At 55.3% G+C, this 20,422-nt stretch overlaps 2 protein-coding genes across 2 annotated transcripts in view; one reads left to right on the top strand and one right to left on the bottom strand.

The window, feature by feature from the left end:
- Positions 1-13,019, bottom strand: part of PRPF6 (pre-mRNA processing factor 6) — a 33,528-nt gene extending 20,509 nt beyond the window's left edge. Inside the window, exons 1-9 of the mRNA XM_030841521.2 lie at positions 12,824-13,019; positions 11,111-11,279; positions 9,791-9,909; positions 7,375-7,453; positions 6,721-6,897; positions 6,343-6,498; positions 3,173-3,267; positions 2,571-2,727; positions 1,628-1,790 (exon numbers count right to left, since the gene is read on the bottom strand). Coding sequence (XP_030697381.1) covers positions 1,628-1,790; positions 2,571-2,727; positions 3,173-3,267; positions 6,343-6,498; positions 6,721-6,897; positions 7,375-7,453; positions 9,791-9,909; positions 11,111-11,279; positions 12,824-12,894 — 1,186 coding nt within the window. The 5' untranslated portion in view covers positions 12,895-13,019. The remainder of the gene's footprint in view (positions 1-1,627; positions 1,791-2,570; positions 2,728-3,172; positions 3,268-6,342; positions 6,499-6,720; positions 6,898-7,374; positions 7,454-9,790; positions 9,910-11,110; positions 11,280-12,823) is intronic.
- A 1,347-nt stretch (positions 13,020-14,366) lies between these two features.
- SAMD10 (sterile alpha motif domain containing 10) lies at positions 14,367-19,023 on the top strand. Its single transcript, XM_030841569.2, has 5 exons — positions 14,367-14,730; positions 16,539-16,720; positions 16,801-16,972; positions 17,317-17,457; positions 17,684-19,023. The coding sequence occupies exons 1-5, from the start codon at positions 14,367-14,369 to the stop codon at positions 17,704-17,706; spliced, it is 882 nt and encodes a 293-aa protein (XP_030697429.2). The 3' UTR covers positions 17,707-19,023.
- The last annotated feature ends 1,399 nt before the right edge of the window (positions 19,024-20,422 follow it).

Below are 20,422 nucleotides of genomic sequence, written 5' to 3'. Positions count from 1 at the left end.
CTCAAGCAGAACCTGAGAGCTGGCACGGAGTCCTCCCCAGTCACTGATGGAAGTAACTGTCACTGGTTTCCAAATATCAGATCCTTCCAGCAGTAGCTGTCAGGTTCACCAAGAGCTAAAGGAGGCATCGCCAGCTGTGCCCCAGGCACCTAGAGAAAGAGCACTGTTTTTGGAAACACTCTAAGGATGGGGAAGGCCAGGAACAGGGCCGGGGAGCAGGGTGGAGGCCAGCTGGGGCTTCACGCTCCCCCCACCTTCGCGCAGCCTGAAGGAAAGCACAGCCGGGAGGCCCAGGACGGCCTGGAAACCGATCACTCGACACTCCCCTGGAGGCCCCCTTCCAGGCCTACTCCCCTCTCCAAATCTGAAGCCAACTGGAAATGAACCCAGGTAATCTGGGGGTGAACAGGGAGTGGCCACAAAGCCATTCTGACCATTCATCACACTGTGGCAGGGGAAATTCAGTAGAGCTTTCCTAAATAAATCGTGCTAATTACCCAGAGTTTAATGTGTTTGTCATCAGAGAACTATTTTCCTGGCTGAAAAGAGATGAGCTGATTTCTATAAACCAAAACAGGTGCTGCCTTTCCGCCCCGGCCTCATTTTAAGTGTGGCAGGGCTGCAATAAGAAACCAGACCCGAGAGGAAAACACTGGAACACACACACATTCACACGCGGTCAGCGTCACACACAAGGTGGCCACCACCTGGCCCCTAACACACACAGAGAGTAGAGCGCCACAGGCCGCAGCCAGCAACCCCTGCACATCTAACATCACACGCCCCTGACGGTTCACGCAAACACACACCTTAGGAACAAGAGCTGGAAACTGCCCACTGCAAGCTGCCCTCAATTCCCCAAAACACACCTATTTCACCCACACTACAAATGCAAGGGGAACAAGCCGTCTGCACAGGCTTACTCCAGGTCAGCCCTCCGACCAGCTGGTGCTGAATCTGGAACAAAAGTCAAAAGCAGCATCTCGTCTACGGCTCCAGTGAAGGGAGCAAAGCTGTTCTTTTCTCACTTCTGCAACGATGAAAAGCAACTACCCACAAAAGCTCCATCTTGGCAGTGACTCCCAGGTGGACTCAGTTTCCCCGGCGTGCAGACCATTCAGCGTGCCACGAGCCAACGGCACACACACCAACACACTGCCCTGCAGGAGTTTCCCAAGATGGGAAGCAGTTCATTCACGTGCCACTCTAGTGCGACCACCGAGGCAGTTAAGACTCAGACCCGAGTGGCACCTTCTACCTGCTGCGGGCGGAAACGGGAAGGCTAGCGCCGCAAGGCCAGCTTCTAGTGGCTCCCTCGCCCTGCACACGGCACCTGCACACAGCACTCCACAGCGCCACAGAGCACCTGCCCTCACCCAAGGCCACACAGCAGGAGAAGGCAGCTCAGCCAGAAGCTTCCCTGACAGAGGCTCCAAGGGCAGAAGCAACCCAGGGCAGACGAAGGCCTGGAGAGCATCCCCCACTCTCTAAGCCCTCCCAGCAGAGCCCGAGCGAAGCAGCGGCGAGGCTGCTCCCCGGGCCGGCAACAGAGCTGCGGGGCTGCCCCCCACCTCCAGGTACACAGCCAGGCGGCGCCGCTCCTGCCGGGTCCCTAAGGGAGGCTCACCTTTTCGAAGAACCCGCTTCTTGGCGCGGATGTCTGTCTCCAGCTCAGCTGCTCTGATGTAAATCCTAACGGACTGTGGGAGGTGACGGACAGCTTGGGCCACCACGGCCTTGGCTGTGTCCCCAGGCTGCAACCTCGCTGCTTCCAGCCACACGTCTTCACTCTGGGGGGCAAAGGAACAGGACAGACAGGGTACGCACAGGCTGGTGGGGCGGCAGGCACCCCAGAAGGGCACACACGAGCCTTGGAGACAGGGGGGCCAGGGTCCTCCCACCCGCGGGGCCCGGGGTTTACGGTGAGCTGGGCGCCCAGCACGCCTGCGCCAGAGACCCCCTGAAAGCCCCACACGTGGGAGCGTAGCTACAGCACGTCTGTGCCTGTATGGGAAAGACACGCCACCACACTGTGAGGAGAGCACAGCCTGCGCTCAGGGTAGGAAGTCAACCCACGACGAGGTAGAGACACACAGGCAGGCAGCCCTGCGTCTGCCTGGGAGGTTCGGATTGATGCCAACGTCCTGGGGGAAGGATTCGCAGGGCACCTCTGGCTGTCACGGTGCCCCAGCCTTCACAGTGAGCGTACAGTCCCTCAGAGGGTCTCAGGACTTTCTGGAGCTGATCCAATCACACCCCCTAAGAGTCAGGCCCACCTCCAGGTTTCTGACGTCAGGGAGGGCGAAGGGCTGACCAGCCTTGGTCTCTCTAGTTAAGGTTATCTCCCTGTTGAAGTAGCGGCAGTCAGGCTTTCACTCCAAGTAAAAATAAGCAGGAAAAACCCTTTCCCAACTTTTCTTCCCCTCCTCGCCTGTCCCACCGCCTGCAGCTTCAACACCAAAAGGCAGGCAATTCCCTCCAAGCCCAGCTCACTCCCACGGCGTCCTGCGCGGCGTCCCAGACGCTGAAGCCCCTCAGGGGCAGGGTGCAGCTTGGGGAGGGCGCCCTACCTTGGGGCACATCTCTGTCCCCTTCATGATGAGGTTCCGAGCCACCTGCAGCTTCCCAGTGACTTCCTCCAGGCGGGCCGACGCGATCCAGGCTGGCGGGTGGTGAGGGTTCGTCTCCCGAACAGACTTGAGCAGCAGCCTGGCCTTCTTGATGTCACTGTGCAGGCGAGAAAGCACTGGGTCAGGCCACCACCTGCTGAGGGCGCCCGGCCCGGAGGAGGGTGCCACTGCAGACAGTGTCCAGACCGTCACATCTGATGCCCCTGCTGACAGAACCAAGTCAGAACTCAGTCGGCACCCTTCCAAGTCTGCGGCACCTCCACACACACAGGCGTCGAGCCCAAGGTCAAGGTCAGAAACGTGGGCCGCAATCGTCAAGCTGCTCGCTAGCTCGGCACACACAGATTTGGAATGTCATCTGCAACAAATTTAACGCCCACAGTGAACGGGCACAGATACATTTTAAAGGCGAAATCAAACAACCCCACTCTACCTTTCTTAGAACATCCACATCCTGTTCTGGCTGCGTATTCTTCAAATAAAATCCAACACATTCCCGGCAAGCCGAGCCCACCCAGCCACTGGCCCTGCAGGGTACTCACTTGATGTCCCCTCCATGAGTCGGGATCATGGAATTCAAATCTGTCAGATAGCCTTTGGGGTCAACCACAGTCTGCCCACTCACCGAGTCAGATACCTGCAAGACAGGCCAAGCCCAGCTAGTCGGACAGAGCCAGGACTGCCTGGAACGAAGTCCTCGGAAGGTCCCTGGAGCCCCTTCCCATAATCCCGACACCCAGTGGGCATGGGAACTTTCAAGTAAGAAAACAACCTTAACTCAAACAATAGTTTGTAGCGATAATAAGCAAAATTCACCCACACAGAACAAAGATTTTATAAGAAAAAGAAAACATAAAAGTCCCAGGGGGAAAAGCCTAACTGAACATAAGGTCCATCTAAGAATGAGTGAAACCCGGAAATCACAAAGATTGATGATCTCAGCTAACGTTCTTTACGTTTTCATGGAGCAGTTCATTGTAGCACTCTCTCAAGTTGTGTCTTAAAGTTACCATGACAATGACAAAAACAAAACAACCTGAGTAAAAAGTGGGCAAAAATGCAGCAGGACAAGGAAAGGATGAGAGGAAAAGCGACGGGAAGAAAGAAAACTCCCTTTGTTTGCAGGCAACTTGATTGATTATCTATGTAGAAGATTTGAAAAAAATCAACAAAAAACTCCCAGAACTAATAAGTAATTACTGCAGGGCTGCAGGATACAAGGTTAATATCAATCACTATCCTACATACCAGCAGAGAATATGTCGAATCTGAAATTAAAAACACAACAACATTTACAAGAGCCCCCAAAACTGTGAAACACGGTGGACCCTTGAACACGGGTTTGAACTGCGTGGGTCCATTTATACCTGGATTTTTCCCCTCAACACATACCACACCGCTACACGATCTGCAGCTGGCTGAACCGACGGCCGTGGACGGCCCTCAACTGCATACAGAGTCAGTGCCCCTAACACCCCACACTGTTCAAGGGTCAACCATACCTAGACGTTAACCCAACAAATACGTACAAGATCTGTAAGAGAAAACACTACAAAGCCTTAACAAATGAAATCAAAGAAAAACTAAATCAATGGAGAGAGATTCCACGTTCATGCACAGGAAAACTCAGTATTGTCAAGATGTCAGTTCTTCCCAACTTGATCTGTAGATTCAACACATTCCCAATCAAAATCCCCGTTACTTTGTAGATGTTGACAAGCAGATTCTAAAGTTCACATGGAGAGGAGGCAAAGGACCCAGAACAGCCATCACAACATGAAGCAGAAGAGCAAAGTCGGAGAACACGACCCAACTTAAAGACTTACTATAAAGTCAGAGTAATGAAAACAGTACTTCAATATGCATGTACTCGATGCCCCTGAGCTATACACTCAGAAACGGCTAAATCTTTAAATTTTATCTTATACGTATCTTAGCACAAAACATTACTATTTTTTCTCTACGTTTTACACACAAGTGTGAAAGAAACAACAAACTAGATCTATGCAACGTAAATGAAGCTGAACCTCACCACTCACAAGGATGCAAATTAAGTGGAGGCTTGTTGGAGGGAATGGGCCTCCCAAAGGCCCCCAGAGCAGAGCTGCCAACGGGGTGGGGGTGGGGGGTGATCGATGGCACAGCCAGCTCCCCCACGTTGCCGAGTGTGGAATGTCGTGCCTTTGAGAGATAATTCGGCACCTAAGTGAAAATATGCCAATCCAACAATTCCACTTTAAAGATACTGTAAAAATATTTACTTAAATCTGCAAAGATAGAAGCAGGAGGAGTTCATCAAAACATGGTTTGTGGGACTTTCCTGGTGGCGCAGTGGTTAATAATCCGCCTGCCAATGCAGGGAACACGGGCTCGATCCCTGACCTGGGAAGATTCCCACATGCCACGGAGCAACTAAGCCCGCGCCACAACTACTGAGCCCGCGTGCCCTAGAGCCCACGTGCCATAACAACTGAAGCCTGAGCGCCTAGAGCCCCTGCTCCGCAACAAGAGAAGCCACCGCAATGAGAAGCCCACGAACCTCAACGAAGAGTAGCCCCCGCTCGCTGCAACTAGAGAAAAGCCTGCGCGCAGCATCGGAGACCCAACGCAGCCAAAAATAAACAATAAATTTATTAAAAAATAAAAAAAACATGGTTTGTAACCACGAACAAGCAGAAACCACCCAAAAGGTCCATCAATCAAAGACTAAATCATGACATTCACAATGAACTACTCTCCAACTTATAAAGTAAATACATATCTAGTAGCATGAAAGCGTGCAATTTTTTGGATCTGTAAGCTACTACTTATTTTTTACTGTAAGATACCTGCTCACCGTAAAAAACTCAAGTATAGCAAAAGCTCAATTAAAATTTAAGTTTTCCACTGAAGCAAAAGGAATGGCTGAGTACTTCACTCTGCTGTTTTTCTAAGTATGTGTGAAATTTTTCCATAAAAATGTTTAACACAAAGCATTCCCCAGTGGTGTGGGTGTGCCGCCCTGGTCACGTCCTGGCCTGTGCAGGTCCACACTCTCTTCAACACACACGACTACTCTGGGTCTGGTTTTCACGTGCATGACTCCTTCCCGATTTGCTGGTTCTCTTGACTTTACAGTGCTTTCTATCATGCAAAAGTTTTTAATTTGTATGTAGTCAATTTGAAAGTATTTTCCTTCACGGTTTCTGACGTGCATGTCATATGAGAAAGGGTCTTCACTCTGCCTGGGTTTTCTAGAGCACGGCACCTAGTGCACGCCCCGTAAGGACACAAGGATTCACTAGGGTGCAGGAGGAACACACGTACGTTTAACTTTTATGTAAAGAGGGAAGGGCATTAAGCGACATCAACAGTAAGCACGTGGCTTGTCACGAGTGCCTGTCTGGGCTGCTCCTCAGGCAGCCCTCTGTCACCTGCCACAGACCCCAAGCCCCAAGGGAGCAGGAGAACCGCATCAGGTGGCCCTTCGCTGCTGGCACCGAATGCAGCACACCTGTGCCCGCCCTCTGGGTCGACACACGCACCAGCCTGCGTGCAGAATCCCATCACACTGTGTAATGGGACAGGGAATTGGACATGTCACAGGTCTGTTTAACATGTGACGAAGCCCTTCAAAGGGTGAACTTTTCACAAATATAAATTAGTTTTATAAGCAAAACAAAAATTCTTTAATATGATCTGTAGGAAAATAACGCATGACACGACCTCTCACCTGGCTCAGCCTCATGTCCATCAAAGTGTTCCTGGCTTGGCCGATCTTCCTCATGTCCAGCTCGCCTGTGCCGGGTGTCATCAATCCAGGTGTCATCCCACCTGGGTATGGGGTGTTCAGTCCGCCTGGATAGGGCGTGTTCAGACCTCCAAATTGCTGGGGAAGCAAGGACAAAACGCTGGCTTGCCTTTGCATGCATTTCATTCTCATCTCTGGAAACTCTTTCCACTGGAGCCCGACGTCTGAACCGTCGGACAGACTCAGCCGTGGCACAGCAGGAGCACATACTCCGGCTCCTCCAGCGCTGCCCCCGCCCCCCGTCCTGATCTGTCCGACCAGACACAAGGAGCCCCGTTTGCCTTCTCTGTGGGTACTCACAGTCTGCCGGGGATCTACTGAAGTGTGGTTCTCTCCAGTCTGTAAATGTTTGGCAAAGAAGCTGTCGGGAACGGGGGTCAGCTTCTCATAGCGGGGGTTCCGCTGCCGCTTGTTTCTGGCGTCGCCGACCTCAGGGATGCTCAGCCACTCTTCTTCTGTGACTTCTGCCAACTTCCTCTGGAAACACCCGGCCCCCAAACATTAATTCTCTGGCAGAATTGCACACGCACAAGAAAAATGATGTTCTCCCTGACCCCTATTGCCCAATTCATGATGCCTTAAGGACTCTGATGCAGACACGGTTTATCTACTTTGCTTAGAAAAATCAACCTGTTGGATCTGCTCTACTTCACTCAGATTTAAATTGTTCTGTCAAAGCCCAGGGAACACAGTTCAGAAAACCTGATGTCTAAATGGACATAGTTACAAAGTTACAAAGAAAATCAGCTCCTCTGTCCCCCCTTTTCTGGGGAGGAGAGCTTTTCTGCACACACACGTATAATTAAGCACACCCAAGCAGGGCCCTTCTTCTACCCTCTGAATTAAAGGAAGGGCAGAGTGAGCAAAGTTGTGCTCGTCTCATCAGCTGTGCGCCAGAGCGTCTGTTCTCCACTGGGAAGGCCACGAGGAACAGCAGGCCACCCATCTGCTCACTTTGAGATCTGAGAACTGCTGCTGGATTTTGGGGCGCTCCATGCGGTATTTCTCAATTTCTTCTTTCTCCCTTTGCTCCCTAGAAGTAAAACGTGGGCACGTATTAGAAATCCTGGATGTCCATTCTGAAACAAAGTCACTTTATTATCCTTCCTAATTAAATCACCAAAAAGAGTAATTCCACACACTCAGCAGTTAAATCAAATCTATTTTAAGGCAACAATGGATACATTCACAAATAACTCAACTCGCTACCAGATAAAAACATGCAGAACTCCCTAAAATAAAAAGCAAGTTGTATTACTCCATTAAATACCTGCATTTAAACACAAGTATATTTACTGCTTTAAAATTCTATAAAGTCCCAAAGGTAGGGCCATCCTCTGAATAACTCAGCTCAGAAGAAAAGCTGAACCGTTGTCCTAGTTGTCCATCCAAATGGGTTCCTGGTGACTTAGGACCAGGTCACACGAGAACTCAAAGAGCCGTGGGCAGTGGTGACAAAGTATCGACCAAGTTAGGCAAACCGGAGTAGACATGAGCCCGGCAGCCAGGGCTTCCCAACGCTGAGATTTATATTTCCCTCCACAAGGTCAGACAGGAACTTGAATGCGTTGTGAATAACGACGTGCTTGGAAAAGACAAACACCTCTCGACCGGCTGGAGACAGCCTGGCACCACAGCTCCTGATGGGAAGCAGCTCACACAGATACCGTCAGGTTTTCTGGCCAAAGATGCTCCACTGATCTGAATTAAGCCTCAGGCTCCAACTTCCAATCCACAGGAAACGCTGAGAGCGCAACAAGTGAAAGGGTGCCACGAGGAGGTGGGCAGTCGTTCCGTAAAGGGGTGGTGGTGGCCAGGGGACATGCCTGAGCAGTGGTGCTGACTGCGTCATGGCTCGTGAAAAGCAGTTCTACAAAGTTCTGCGGACAAGCAGGGAACAGTGGATGTGGACTGGCTACCAGGTAACAAGGATGGACTGCTCAGCGCCAGGGCGCACTGACCCCAACGGGAGCCAGCAAAGCCCACCTGCAGAAGCAGAAGAAGCGAAAGTGCAAACCGAATAGTGCGGACTACGTGGGGGCACACGCCTGTCTGCTACGCTGTTCCTTCTGCTCTTCTGTATTGTGAAAAGTTTTCAAAAGCCAACCACTTCCCTAAAACCACTTAATACAACAATTTTCTGTATGTATCCACATCACTCAGATTTTTTTAATGAATGAATTCCAGAAGATTGGAATCACGTCTTCTTTAATATGCAAAACCACCAAATTACGATACGTATAAGTTCATGCACATTGATTAAATAACATGCTTTTAAAAAACTCCCCTGAAGAACGGTACTTCACTCTTCTAATATGATTGAGAAAACTAAAAATTCTACAAGTTATGAAAAGAAAACTGTATGTATAATGAGCAATAGAAAGAAAAAAGTAAACCAAAATGTTAACTGTCACCTTCCAGGCTTGTGAATAAACATTACTTACACTTAAACTTATTGTCCTAATATTCTAGAGTGAGAATGCATTCTTTTTGTAGTAAAAAATATAAACATGTTATGAAGCAATAAAACTTATCATAGTTTGCAGGATCCTATGTTGACTTTGCATATATTTCCCCAGAAAATGACGAGGAATCAGAAAGTTGCCAATGAGGTAACATCAAGGACAGACGTGCTGGGCCAAGTTCAATCCAACACACCCACCTGAGAGCCCCAGAGACAAAACAGGAGGGCTCTGCGGGGGAGTGGTCTTCCCCCAACGGACCCCCAGGAACAGAGGGTGCCCCTCCCACAGCCTGCACGGGCCTCGCACCCTCCAGCTCACTGGAGTCCGTCCCCACCAGCCCAGCTCAACAATGACCTGTGCAGTAAGATTCTCAAGACACAGCCGCATGCCCACGAGGACTGCAATGGTCATTTGCCATCTTCAGTGAACCTCCAAATTACTTAATATACACTCATCAACATCACCACGCCCATTTCAAAGATGGTAACCCTGATGCATAGGCAGAATAATCCCCCAAATTCTGTCGATTTCTGGGAAGTCAAACACGGAGTTCCTAAGCTCTCCACTCCAGTCCCCAGCCCCCAAGGCTACTGTGCAACAGTCCAGGGTTTTCCAAGTGTGGCTGCCACAGACCAAGCCCCAGGCAGCCTCAAAGCTGAGCAGACACATCTCCTATTCTTGCAAATTTTCTCCAAGTCTAAAATAAATCGAAACAAAACTTTCTGGGACTTCCCAGGCAGTCCAGCAGTTAAGACTCTGCGCTTCCACTGCACGGGGCACGGGTTTGATCCCTGGTCGGGGAACTAAGATCCCGCAGGCCACACGGTGCAGCCCAAAAACAAACAAACAAACGCTTTTTTTTAAGTTGGATAAACACAGCATGAAGAGCGGACAATTTGTCTTACCTTCTCTCTTTCCTTCTTTCATCCATCCTTTTATCCAGGGCTGCATAGATAGCATCTGCTTCCTCGTCATCTTTTTCGTAGGGCCCACTTGAGAAGAGGCTCCCAGCATAGCCGTTAAACTGAGAACCAAACAACATACTTAGAGTGTCAGCTTTTCTCCAATACGACCCCCACCAACAGAAACATCAATAATAGAACACGTCTAGCTGCAAAATGCTTGCTCAACAATTTTTTTCAATCAATCGAACCCAAACTGAAGGATAACAAAATAGCTGATAAGTACTCTTCAAAATTGTCAAGGGCATGAAAGAGAGAGTATCCACACCAACCAGAGGACACTAAGGAGGCACAACTAAATGCAACGTAGGGTCCTGGGCCAGAAGTAGGACACGGGTGGAAAACCCAGTGGAATTCAAGTAAGATCTACAGGTTAGTTAATATTGCTGCGTCAGTGTTAATTTCCTGGTTTCAATAACAGTACTAGGGTGCACAGAATACCCAATTCAATATCCTGGGATAAACCGTAATGGAAAAGAATGTATATATCTGTATAACCGAGTCACTTTGCTGTACAGCAGAAATTAATACAACGTTGTAAATCAACTATACCTCAAAATAAAAACAAAGATAAAGTAAATAAAAATTTAAAAAATAGGGACTTCCCTGGCGGTCCAGTGGTTAAGACTCCGTGCTTCCACTGCAGGGGGCACTGGTTCGATCCCTGGTCAGGGAACTAAGATCCCACATGCCATGCGGTGCGACCAAAAAAAATGAAAGTTTAAAAAAATTTACAAATAAAAAAATAATAATAGTACTAGGGTCATGTGAGATGGGGAGAAACTTGTGAAGAGTATGCAGGAAGTCTCCACATTATTTTTGAAAGTTCTCTGTAACTTTAAAATTACTCGAAATTGAATTTTTAAAAAACTTTTCTCTGAGGAAAAATGCCACCTGTTGTAACATATCTGTAAAAGACTTCAATAGACCAAACATGAATTCATTAAGAAAACAAGCACTAAAGCAAAAGAAGGTAAATATTACCAATTCCACTTAAAATTTTCATCATTAAAGACCAGCCAAGACACAGCAGCAACGCAACAGTTCTAACATGTGCCAGTGCATCTCTTCTGAAGAGACCACAGAGGGCACATTTCTTCATATTTTTCCCGCTCCCCTCTCAAACTCTGTTTGAGCTATCCCCTATCCCCTGACTAGCTGGAACAGGCAATGGACCCACCACTCCAAGCCACTCATAACAGATGCCAACAGCACACTGGGTTAAGAACGTGGACGCTGGCCGGGGAGCCCCTCACAAGTCACCTCATCATAGTTGGTGTCATTGAGGTCCTCATCATCGTCATCCGCAGCCTGGCTCTTCTTCATCTGGTCCCCGACAGTCCTCTTGCCTGGGGGCGCATGGCGGTCATCCACGGGATCATTGGCATCCCGGGCAGGCCCGATGTCCGAGCGGGTGGTGAAGCCAGTGGCACTGCAGGAGACCCCAAGATGCCCATTTATTTGAGTGGCCTTGTTCCTGTGCCAAGACCCTCCGCAGCTGTCACCTAATGACACCTCTTTTTCTAACTCCTCCGGGAAACCCCCAAAGAGCCCAGAAGCAGTGAACTCCACACAGCTGTCCTCTTCGAGAGAGGAACCTGAGAAGGTTCTGAGGCTACCTTCTGCCACCCCACATTCTCCTTGAAGGAGGTTCCCCCGGGCACCAGACCCCTCTGCTCCCAGGTCACAGTCTCCCGTTTCCCACAATCTGCCAAGCAGCCCTCTCTCTGAATCCAACCAGGCCCCCAAACCCAACGTGGCCCAGTCGGAGTTCCCCTTCTGTGCCTGCCCTACAGTTGCTCTGGGTCGTTTCAGCCGATGGTGGCAGTGCCGTCCCAGGTACCACGGCATCAGCTTTGCCTCCCTCTCCCTCCCATCTGTCTCTAAATTCTACGGGGTCTACCGCCAAAATCCCTCCTCCGAGACCATGACTCCCATCACAGCTGGGACCCAAGTTAGCTACCCCCGCGCGGAGCTTTCCTCTGCTTCAGCACAGCTCTGAGCACAGCGTACTGAGGTGTCTACTTCTCCAGTGCCTACAGGGGCTCCGGTCCCTCCGCCCCTGCAGCTCCACGCCACCCACCGCACGTCCCACCCACACAGACTCCTCACAGTTCCTTCCTCTTCCTCCACACCTCATCTTCCTTCTCAAATGCCCAACACACAAAGCAGCAGTTTCTCCTCTAACCCTGCCACGTCTGTACACCCCTACGTCCTTCTGAACTTGGCTCAGACGTTGATCGCTGGAACCCCAGAATTCTAAATCTGTTCCTCTTTATGTACTTATTTATGCAAACATCTCATCTCCCCTAGTAAACTGCAGGTCCTCTGAAGACACTGTCAAGATCTTAGACTTGTGTGTGCCCCAGATAACGCTGGACGTAATACTCCCAACAAGAGAAACCTGATCAAACGAATAACAAACACGGTGATGATGCCTGCTCACGTACTCAACAATACATGGTAGTCATCTGACCTGGGGGACCCAGTCACGAGGCTCACAGATGCCATCCCTACCCCTGGGGAGTAGAGAGTCTGAAGAAGCATTAATGTGACCACCAGCACCTCAGAGGAAGAATGAGGTACCACCGTGAGAGGCCACACAGAGGACTCCAGCCCGGATCGTGGTTAGAGAATCAGTCACGCTCAAGCCAAGAATGGGGGGGGGGCCGGTCTGCCCGGCCTGGGGGGGGGGAGGGTAGCCACAGAGCTCCGACTACGGGACGGAGATTTGCGTCCTCGCCACGGCAGACTCGCAAGACGGTGCTGCCACCCACCCCGGGGACAGAAACCGGGCTCAGAGTCGTCGCTTCAAACCCAAGCGTCCCGCCTCCTAGGGGCAGACAGCCTCCCTCGGGTCGGCTCTAACCCAGAGCGCCGTTCTTCCCACCAAGATCAGGCCAATCCCGCGCCATCCCTGTTCTCGTCCTCCCCGTCGCTGTCGGCGGCCGCCCAGACCCGGGCCCCAGGCCTCACCCGCGGCCCAGCCCCGGCACGTAGCCGAGCGGGGCGGGCATGCCCAAGAACGGCTTCTTCTTCTTGTTCATGGCGCCGGTGACGGCGACGGCCAAGAAGGGAAGGGATGGAGGCCGCGGCCGGAGGCGAAAAACCACACACGTCCGAGGCTCTGTAACAGGAAGGACCGCTGCCCGCGTCACCCGCGCCCCGGAAGCAGAGCGCGTGGTCCCACGTAGCCCCGCCCACCGCGCATTCCCTGGGCGGAAGTTCCCGAAACTCGACTTCCGGCGGCTCCCGGCGGCTCTGGACCGCGGCTAAGGGGACAGAGACGCGGCGAGCGCATGTGCTGTAGCGCCCGCTCCTGGTGCGGCGGGCAGGCGATGTGCTCCTGGACTAGCCCTGGGGGACCTCAAAACTGAGCAGGGGCGGCCCTGCTTACTGCGTGTTTTCGATGCATTTCTGAGACCTGCCTGTACGAGCAGGACCCATGGGTCCCCTTCCTCCCTGAGCCTCCCACCCTGCCCTTCAGAGTCGCCTTGGCCCCGGGGCAGGGCCTAACACACCTGAGCAGACTGCACACCTAGCCGACTGTGTAGGGCTTGTGCGGGGTGTATGTGTCCTGATGGCGGTACAGACTGCTGCCCTAGCTCTCCGCGCTCAGATTCCTGGGCCCAGTTCCGGCCCCGCCCACACCCCCACCATACCCTGAACATTCCGGTGATTCCGGTGACCGTGAGAGCCCAGACCCTAGAGAGCTAACTGACGAAAATAAATAAATGCAGCAGAACAAGTCAGTATGTGGGCACGGGCGGTCACAGCATGTGGGTGAATTCCGTGTGTGCTGGTGCGCACGGGTGCAAGTCCGACCACCCGTGCTCGTATTTTAGGTGGACACGCGGGACGGTTATCTGGATACTGTGTGTCCATGTGCACCTTCGCTCAGGTGGCGGTGGGACATTCTTTGGTCCCCACATACACCTGGGGAGAGCCCTTGGGCTCCTGGCAGAGCAGGCAAAAAGCTGGTCACAAGTCTAGCCTTCTGCTGGACCAGGCAGTCCCCAGCCTACCCTAACACTTCTCACTGGGGTCCTGAAGCAAGCACCCCCCCCCCCTGCCTGCTGCAGCCCCCTCGGGGTTTCTCTCTCCTCCCTGTCCCCAGCCTACCCCTGTTCGGTGCCACATCCTGGGCACTGAGCCAGATTCTGGGGCTACAGAGGGAAGGGGAGAGACCCTGATGTCCTCCTGAAGTTCACGGAGTGGGGAGGGGGAGGTAAGGGCGCGTCAAACTGGCTTCTCTGGGGAAGCAAGTGCCCATTCGAGAGAGAAACCTCCAGAGAGGTCTGGAGAATGCACGAATAAAGGAATGAGTAAGTAAATTGACAAAGGAGAATGGAGGGAAGTGGTGGGTCTGGCCCTTGACCTAGGCCCCATGGGGCAGAGGGTCCCAGGAGCAGGTAGGATACCCCCTCCTCTCCATACGCAGAGAGGGCTAAGGCACCCTCAGATGCTCCTGCAGACGCCTGGACCCCGGGCGGCCGCACAGTCACTCGTCCTTGGCGCCATGCCCAGGTGCGCACAGCCGCCCCTTGCCCCGGCAGACGCCCTCCGCGCTCGCACATCCGCGCGCCGCCGACACCCCTCGGAGCTCCCGGAGCGCGCCCCGCTCTCAGGGATCGGCAGCAGGTGCCTCGCCGCGCAGACTCGCCGGGCGCGGGGACCGGCTCGGGCGCGGGGCCGGCTGGGGCGGGGCAGCGGCGCGCGTTCCCCGCCGGCCACACGGGCCGCCCTGCGCCCGGCGAGGGGCGTGTGCACCGGCTGGGGACCCGCGGGCCCCATGTTCACGGAGCTGAGGACCAAGCCGAGCCCCCCGCGAGGCCGCGCCGGGGCTGTGCGCGCCGGATTCGGGGAGCGCCGGGATGTGGACGGTGAGCAGGGCTGGACCCGGGCGCGGAGCTATCGCGGTCTGGGGGCTCGAGGACCGGAGGGACAGGGCCGGGTCCTAGCGAAGTCCAAACTGCAGCCGCGCTCGGAGTAGGGGGCGCGTCCCGGCCGAACGGGGTTCCCAGTGTCTTTATCCCGCGCTGGGGCGAGGGCGGGGGTGGGGGGCGGCGGTCAGGCCTTGGGGATCGGCGCGCCCTGGTTTGGGGGAGGTGACCCGCCGAGGCTCCTGTCCCAGGCTAGCACCACCCCGCGGTCACCTTTTCCTTCGCGCGGGTAAAACCTTCCCCGGCCCCTGCAGTGGGGCCCAGAGGGGGTCCCCGCCCCATTTCCTCCTGGAATTCTGACGTTGGGGCTGGAAAGGAGGGACGGACCGACAGACGAACGGAGAGCCCTCCCCCAGCGCGGGCAGGAAATGGGCGGGGCCCGGCTGGCCCAGGACAGGTGCGGCGCGGGCTGAGGCGTCCGACTGGTTCTCCCGCCTGGAGGCCCCTCCAGGCGAAGCCCTGAGACCCGGGGTCCCTCCCCCGAAACGTGCCTGCTTAGAATGAGTCTCCTCCCACCGTACTAGAACCACCCTCGGCCACGCCCTCTGTCTGACCCCAGACCTCAAATTCAGAGTTGCCATCCAATTCCAAAGTTGTAAGAACGGGGAGGGAGGAGGGGGTGGAAGATGTGGGTTTCCCTCATTACTGAAACCTCCTGGGCACATCACCAAGCCCTGCCCTCAGTGGGGGTGAGGGGCTGTGTCTGTGGTAGGAGGGTCACTAATTCTCCTGCTGAGGACGTGGGGGAAGGACCCCGGCCTGGGAACCCGATCCTGCCTGCTGAGTCAGGGCGTGGATGCTGTAAGACGGGGCAAGGCTGGGCCCTGCTTCCTGTCTCTCCCCAGGGCTCTGTTGACTTGTGGACACCACACGGAGCCTTCATCCATCCATTCAGTCATTCACAATGTTTCTGGGCACCTCCTGTGTCCCAAGACCTGTGCAAGGCCTTGGGAGGGGTCAGTCCGGGTGTCTACCCTCCCCTGACTCCTGTCAGCCACCAGCACAGAAATGATGGTAAAACTAAAAGGTGATGAGCGTAACGAAGCCGGCGTGGGGAGAGAAAGCACAAGGAGTCAGCCTGGGTCCCCGAGCGCGTGCGTGCAGCCTGTGTGCTGTGCTGACGCTGCCATGCACGGGAGCTGCCCTGGGCCAGGGGGCCTGCAGGAAGGGGCAGCAGGAACCTTGTGGGCTTGCCCAGAGTTCAGCCTTCTTCTCGTTCACAAGTCACAGCCAGTGAGCACAGCAGGACAGAGGCCAAGCCTCCAAGGAACGCCAGGTGGGGCTGCAGGGACCAGGTGCCTTCGACGACCACGTGGGCAGGCAGCCCAGCCACAGGGGTCTCCCCACAGCACAGAGTCTCCCAGGACGCTGGGGCCGCGTTTCCTCACAGGCAAGCCCTGTGCGTGCGTGCGCCCTGGTCTGATGTGGCTCTGCCAGCCCAAGGAGAAGACCAGGGCCGTCCCAGGAGAGCCCCACCTGGTTCTGAGTGTGAGGCTCCCTGGTGGCCACGTCTCTCTCTAATTAAACAGAATCCATCCTGCTCCCCAGAGCACAAACTATGCTTCTTGAAGGTGGAGTTCTCAGGACAGCTCGCGCACACTTCCTTCTCTTTGGGGAGGCTTGGGAACCCCTAATTGGGAACGTGCCTCTCCTCTTCCGTGGAGGAAAGATGGGCTGAGCAGGAAGCCGGATCACAGGGAGGGAGCCCCTGCCTCTGACCGCTGTGACCAGGCACCCCTGCTTTGCAGCCACTGCCCACTTCAGCTTCTGCCGGACCCTCCTGGAGCACACGGTGTCGGCCGAGAGCATCCCCTGCCCCCTGCCTCGGACCCCGGGCACCAGCCTCACGTGGCACGACTCCCGCAGCCAGAGGGCAGCTGGCAGCCGGCAGGTCAAGCTCCTTCAGCAGCCCGGCACCGAGGCCCCCCAGGTACCCACCCACACACTACACCCACCTCAGTCCCCGCCCTCCTTGCCACCCCACTCCACCGGCCACCCCTCTTCCCACAGGGCCGGCTGTACTCTGACCACGATGGCCTGTACCACACAAGCCCCTCCCTGGGTGGCCTGACGAGGCCCGTGGTCCTGTGGAGTCAGCAGGACGTCTGCAAGTGGCTCAAGAAGCACTGTCCCCACAACTACCTCATCTACGTGGAGGCCTTCTCCCAGCACGCCATCACCGGTGCCGTGGGGGCTGGGGGGCTGGGGTGTGGCGGGGGCGGGCTCCCCGGAGAGCCTTCTCCCCCTCCGCTCTCTCTTCTGCTTCCTCCCCAGTCGGCCTCTCCCGTCTGGGGCTTTGTCTCTGTTTCCGTCGTCGCCTGGCTTTGCTCTGCTCAGCCACCATTCCTCCTTGCCCTCCCTCCGCCTCTCTCCCTCTCTTGCCCTGTCTCTCTGAGTCTCTCTCTGCATGTCTGTCTCTGCCCACCCGACCCATCTCTTCCTCTCTCTGCCTTCTCTCTCTCCGCCTTTGCTCTCGAAACCCCTTGGATGGCAACCTCGGCTCAACCCCTCTCCCCTCCCTCCCAGGCCGGGCACTGCTGCGGCTGAACGCGGAGAAGCTGCAACGGATGGGGCTGGCGCAGGAGGCGCAGCGGCAGGAGGTGCTGCAGCAGCTGCTGCGCCTGCAGGTGCGCGAGGAGGGGCGGAGCCTGCAGCTGCTCAGCCAAGGTCAGTGGGAGGAGCCAGGAATGCCCACGGGTTCAGAAAGGCCTGGGGGGGCTGGGCCTCGAGGCCCGGAGTGCAGGGTGGGTGGGTTGACCTCAGGAGGGTGGCCAGGGACCCCAGTAAGGGCTGTCCCGCACCTGGGCTGTCCAGTAAGGGCTGTCCTGCACCTGGGGCGAGAGGGGATGACGCCAGAGGTCCCCGACCCTCCTCACCCCCCTTCGCCCCACAGCTTCCTTCGGAAACATGTCCTAGCTGCTGCCTAGGCTTGAACGCCGGACCTCAGCACTGTGACCGGTGCCCCTGACGAGCACGAGGCAGAGCTGGCCGTGCAGCCCCTCTCAGACCCCGCGTGACGCCCCAGGGGCCAAGCCCAGCCCCATGGACAGGTGGGACGAGCGTCGCCACCTCCAGCCACCTCTGGTTGTGCACTCCGGGCAGGGCCTGGGAGTGGGCGGGCGGGCAGGCAGGGGCTGCTTGAGTGGGGCCCTTCCTCCCAGGACCTGAGCCCAGGCCCACCCCCTGGTGCTGCTGGCAGCATGCAGGGCAGCCACCTGGGGCCAGAGCCGGTTTGGACACCCCCAGCCTCCCAAGGAGTCTGTTTATTTATATTCCCTTCGCCGGCACCCTCCATCGCCTGCTGAGTCACGCGTCTTCTAGGCACCCTGCCCTCGCCCAGGGCCAGAGGTCTGCCCCCTCGCCCCGTTTACGCCCTCCCCCAGCCCCTAGAGGACTGCCACACAGGTGGGGTAAACTGCCAAGGTTCCCTTTGGTGTGTGGCCCTCCCCGTCCTTGCCCAGAGAACGGTCAGTGGCCCAGCCCAGCCAGCCACCGTGCCAAGGGCTCTCACTCATTTTTGAAACCCTTACCACGCCCCCATCTACTCACGGGGACTGGGACACACGCCCAAGGCCTGACCCCAGGAGGACCCCACGCCCAGTGCCAGGCTCACCTGTGTCCTGGCCTTAGGTTGGGGGACGGCTCCCTCCTCCCAGGGTCACGGAGACTGCCTTCCAGGCTTAGTCATGGGTGGGTGTTCCCACTGCCCCTTTCCCAGGAGAACCTGGATCCACACAAGAACTGTTCTGACAGCTGCAGCCCCCATGCCCACCCAGTGGAGACCCAGCCAGCACCTGAGCAACCACTCGTGGGCCCAGCAGAGGGATAGCTAGGGCAGTCCTGGCAGCCCCACCCTGTTGCACCTCTGCCCACTCAACCCCCTGGGGATTCTGAAAATCTTGGAGACAGATGGGGCTGAGCCACCAGATCCCAAGCCGCGCCCTGTGCCAGCCTCAGGATGGGAGGTTGGTTGTTGCAGGTCCCATGTGGAATTTGAACAACTGGCCTGGTGCCCCCCATCCCGTGCGCCTCCCCATGGGAAGCCCCTCATCCTGCCCGGCTGCCCTGAATATCCCTGGCCACCTCATGCCATCACGACATGACCCTTTCCAGGGAGCCCTTCCTGTCTCTCTCCCCTTTTCCCTCCCTGTCTTGGACCCTCAGCCCCGCTGTGTTCCTGTCTTATCTTCCTTGTTTTGCGCTTTTTTATATTCTGACAAAAAAATCAGAAATAAATTTGGTTCTCAAGTGCCGCGAGTGTGGTGTCTGACTCTGGCCACCCAGGCATGTGGGGGACGCTCAGAGCCTTGAGTGGGGCCTGGGCCTGGGAGGAGGGGGCGCCTGGGCCAGCTGCCTCCAGCTGGGGCCACCAGGGGGCAGTGGTGTCCCATCCTGGTGGGGCGCCTGTGTACCCCAGGCCCCTGCTGGCCCCAGCTGCCCCATGGGCCGCACCCAGGGGCAGGGACACAGGTGTGTTAGGTTCCTGGGGCTGTTGTAACAGATGACCACGACAGGGAGGCTTAACACAACAGAAACGAACTTTCTCACTGTTCTACAGGCCACAAGTCTGGAATCCAGCAGGGCAGCACTCCTTCCTGGGCTCAGGAAAGAACCCTTCCTCGTCTCTCCAGCTTCTGGGGGCTGCCCTGGGGGGATTCCTGGGCTCATGGACACACCACTCCATCCTGGATTCCAGGGTTACATCACCTCTGGCAAATCTCCCTCCTACAAGGACACTTGTCACTGGACATAGGGCCCACCTGGATAATCCAGGATGATCTCTGCATTTCAAGACCCTTAACTTAATCACGTCTGCAAAACCTTTATTCCAAATAAGGTCCCATTCATAGGTTCCAGGGATCTGAAGTGACTATCCTTTGGGGATCCCCATTTAGCCCCCTACACAAGTGAGAGCTCTGACAAAAGAAACACACGTCACAGCACATGCCCCCACACATACCCACACAGCAACCCAGACACACAAATACTCACACAGAGGCATAAACCAAGCCCTGCAGTCTGGACACACACGCACCAACACACAGAGACGCGATGACACCAGCATCCAGACACGCAGCACACTGACACACAGGGTCCCAGCATCCCATGACCTCCTAACATACAGAAAAACACCAGGCACAGTGCACCCCATACACAACACACATAACATCACACGTTGCCCTGACATGCAGACGCGCTGTGGCCTGGACACACACCCACCAAGACCCAGACATCCCCCCACACCTTGTGTCCAGTCACTTGGACACTAACATACGACTAGGATCTTTCTCACCTAGTACGGGACACAGAGACATACCCCGACACCATGATGGCCAAACAGGACACAGCTTGACGTATGTGGTCATGCAGACACACACCTACCAATTGGATGCACCTCAGGGCACACACACTGACCCCCTCTCCTGAAATCCTGCATGTCTTGACCCTGGGGTGGGCACAGTGAATGAGGGAAGGATTACACAGGTCTCTCTGGCTCTGATTTCCAAAGGAAGGACTGACTGACCCCTCCACAGAGGGCCCCTCCCTGCCTCTGCCCCAGTATGGACACTTGGTGCCTCGAGAGAAGCAGCTCCCAGAGGTCCCTGTGAGAAAAGGAAGACTCCAAATCTGC

This window comes from Globicephala melas, chromosome 15 (assembly GCF_963455315.2).
Source record: "Globicephala melas chromosome 15, mGloMel1.2, whole genome shotgun sequence".
Lineage (NCBI taxonomy): Eukaryota > Metazoa > Chordata > Mammalia > Artiodactyla > Delphinidae > Globicephala > Globicephala melas.
This window is presented reverse-complemented; position numbering and strand designations above follow the sequence as displayed.

What these genes read in the sequence shown, in the direction of transcription:
- SAMD10 (XM_030841569.2), top strand. Translation starts at nt 14,367, where the DNA reads ATGCCCAGGTGCGCACAGCCGCCCCTTGCCCCGGCAGACGCCCTCCGC. An exon ending in CCGGCACCGAGGCCCCCCAG is followed by an intron (nt 16,721 to 16,800) that starts GTACCCACCCAC and finishes CTCTTCCCACAG; the next exon opens with GGCCGGCTGTACTCTGACCA. An exon ending in CCTGCAGCTGCTCAGCCAAG is followed by an intron (nt 17,458 to 17,683) that starts GTCAGTGGGAGG and finishes TTCGCCCCACAG; the next exon opens with CTTCCTTCGGAAACATGTCC.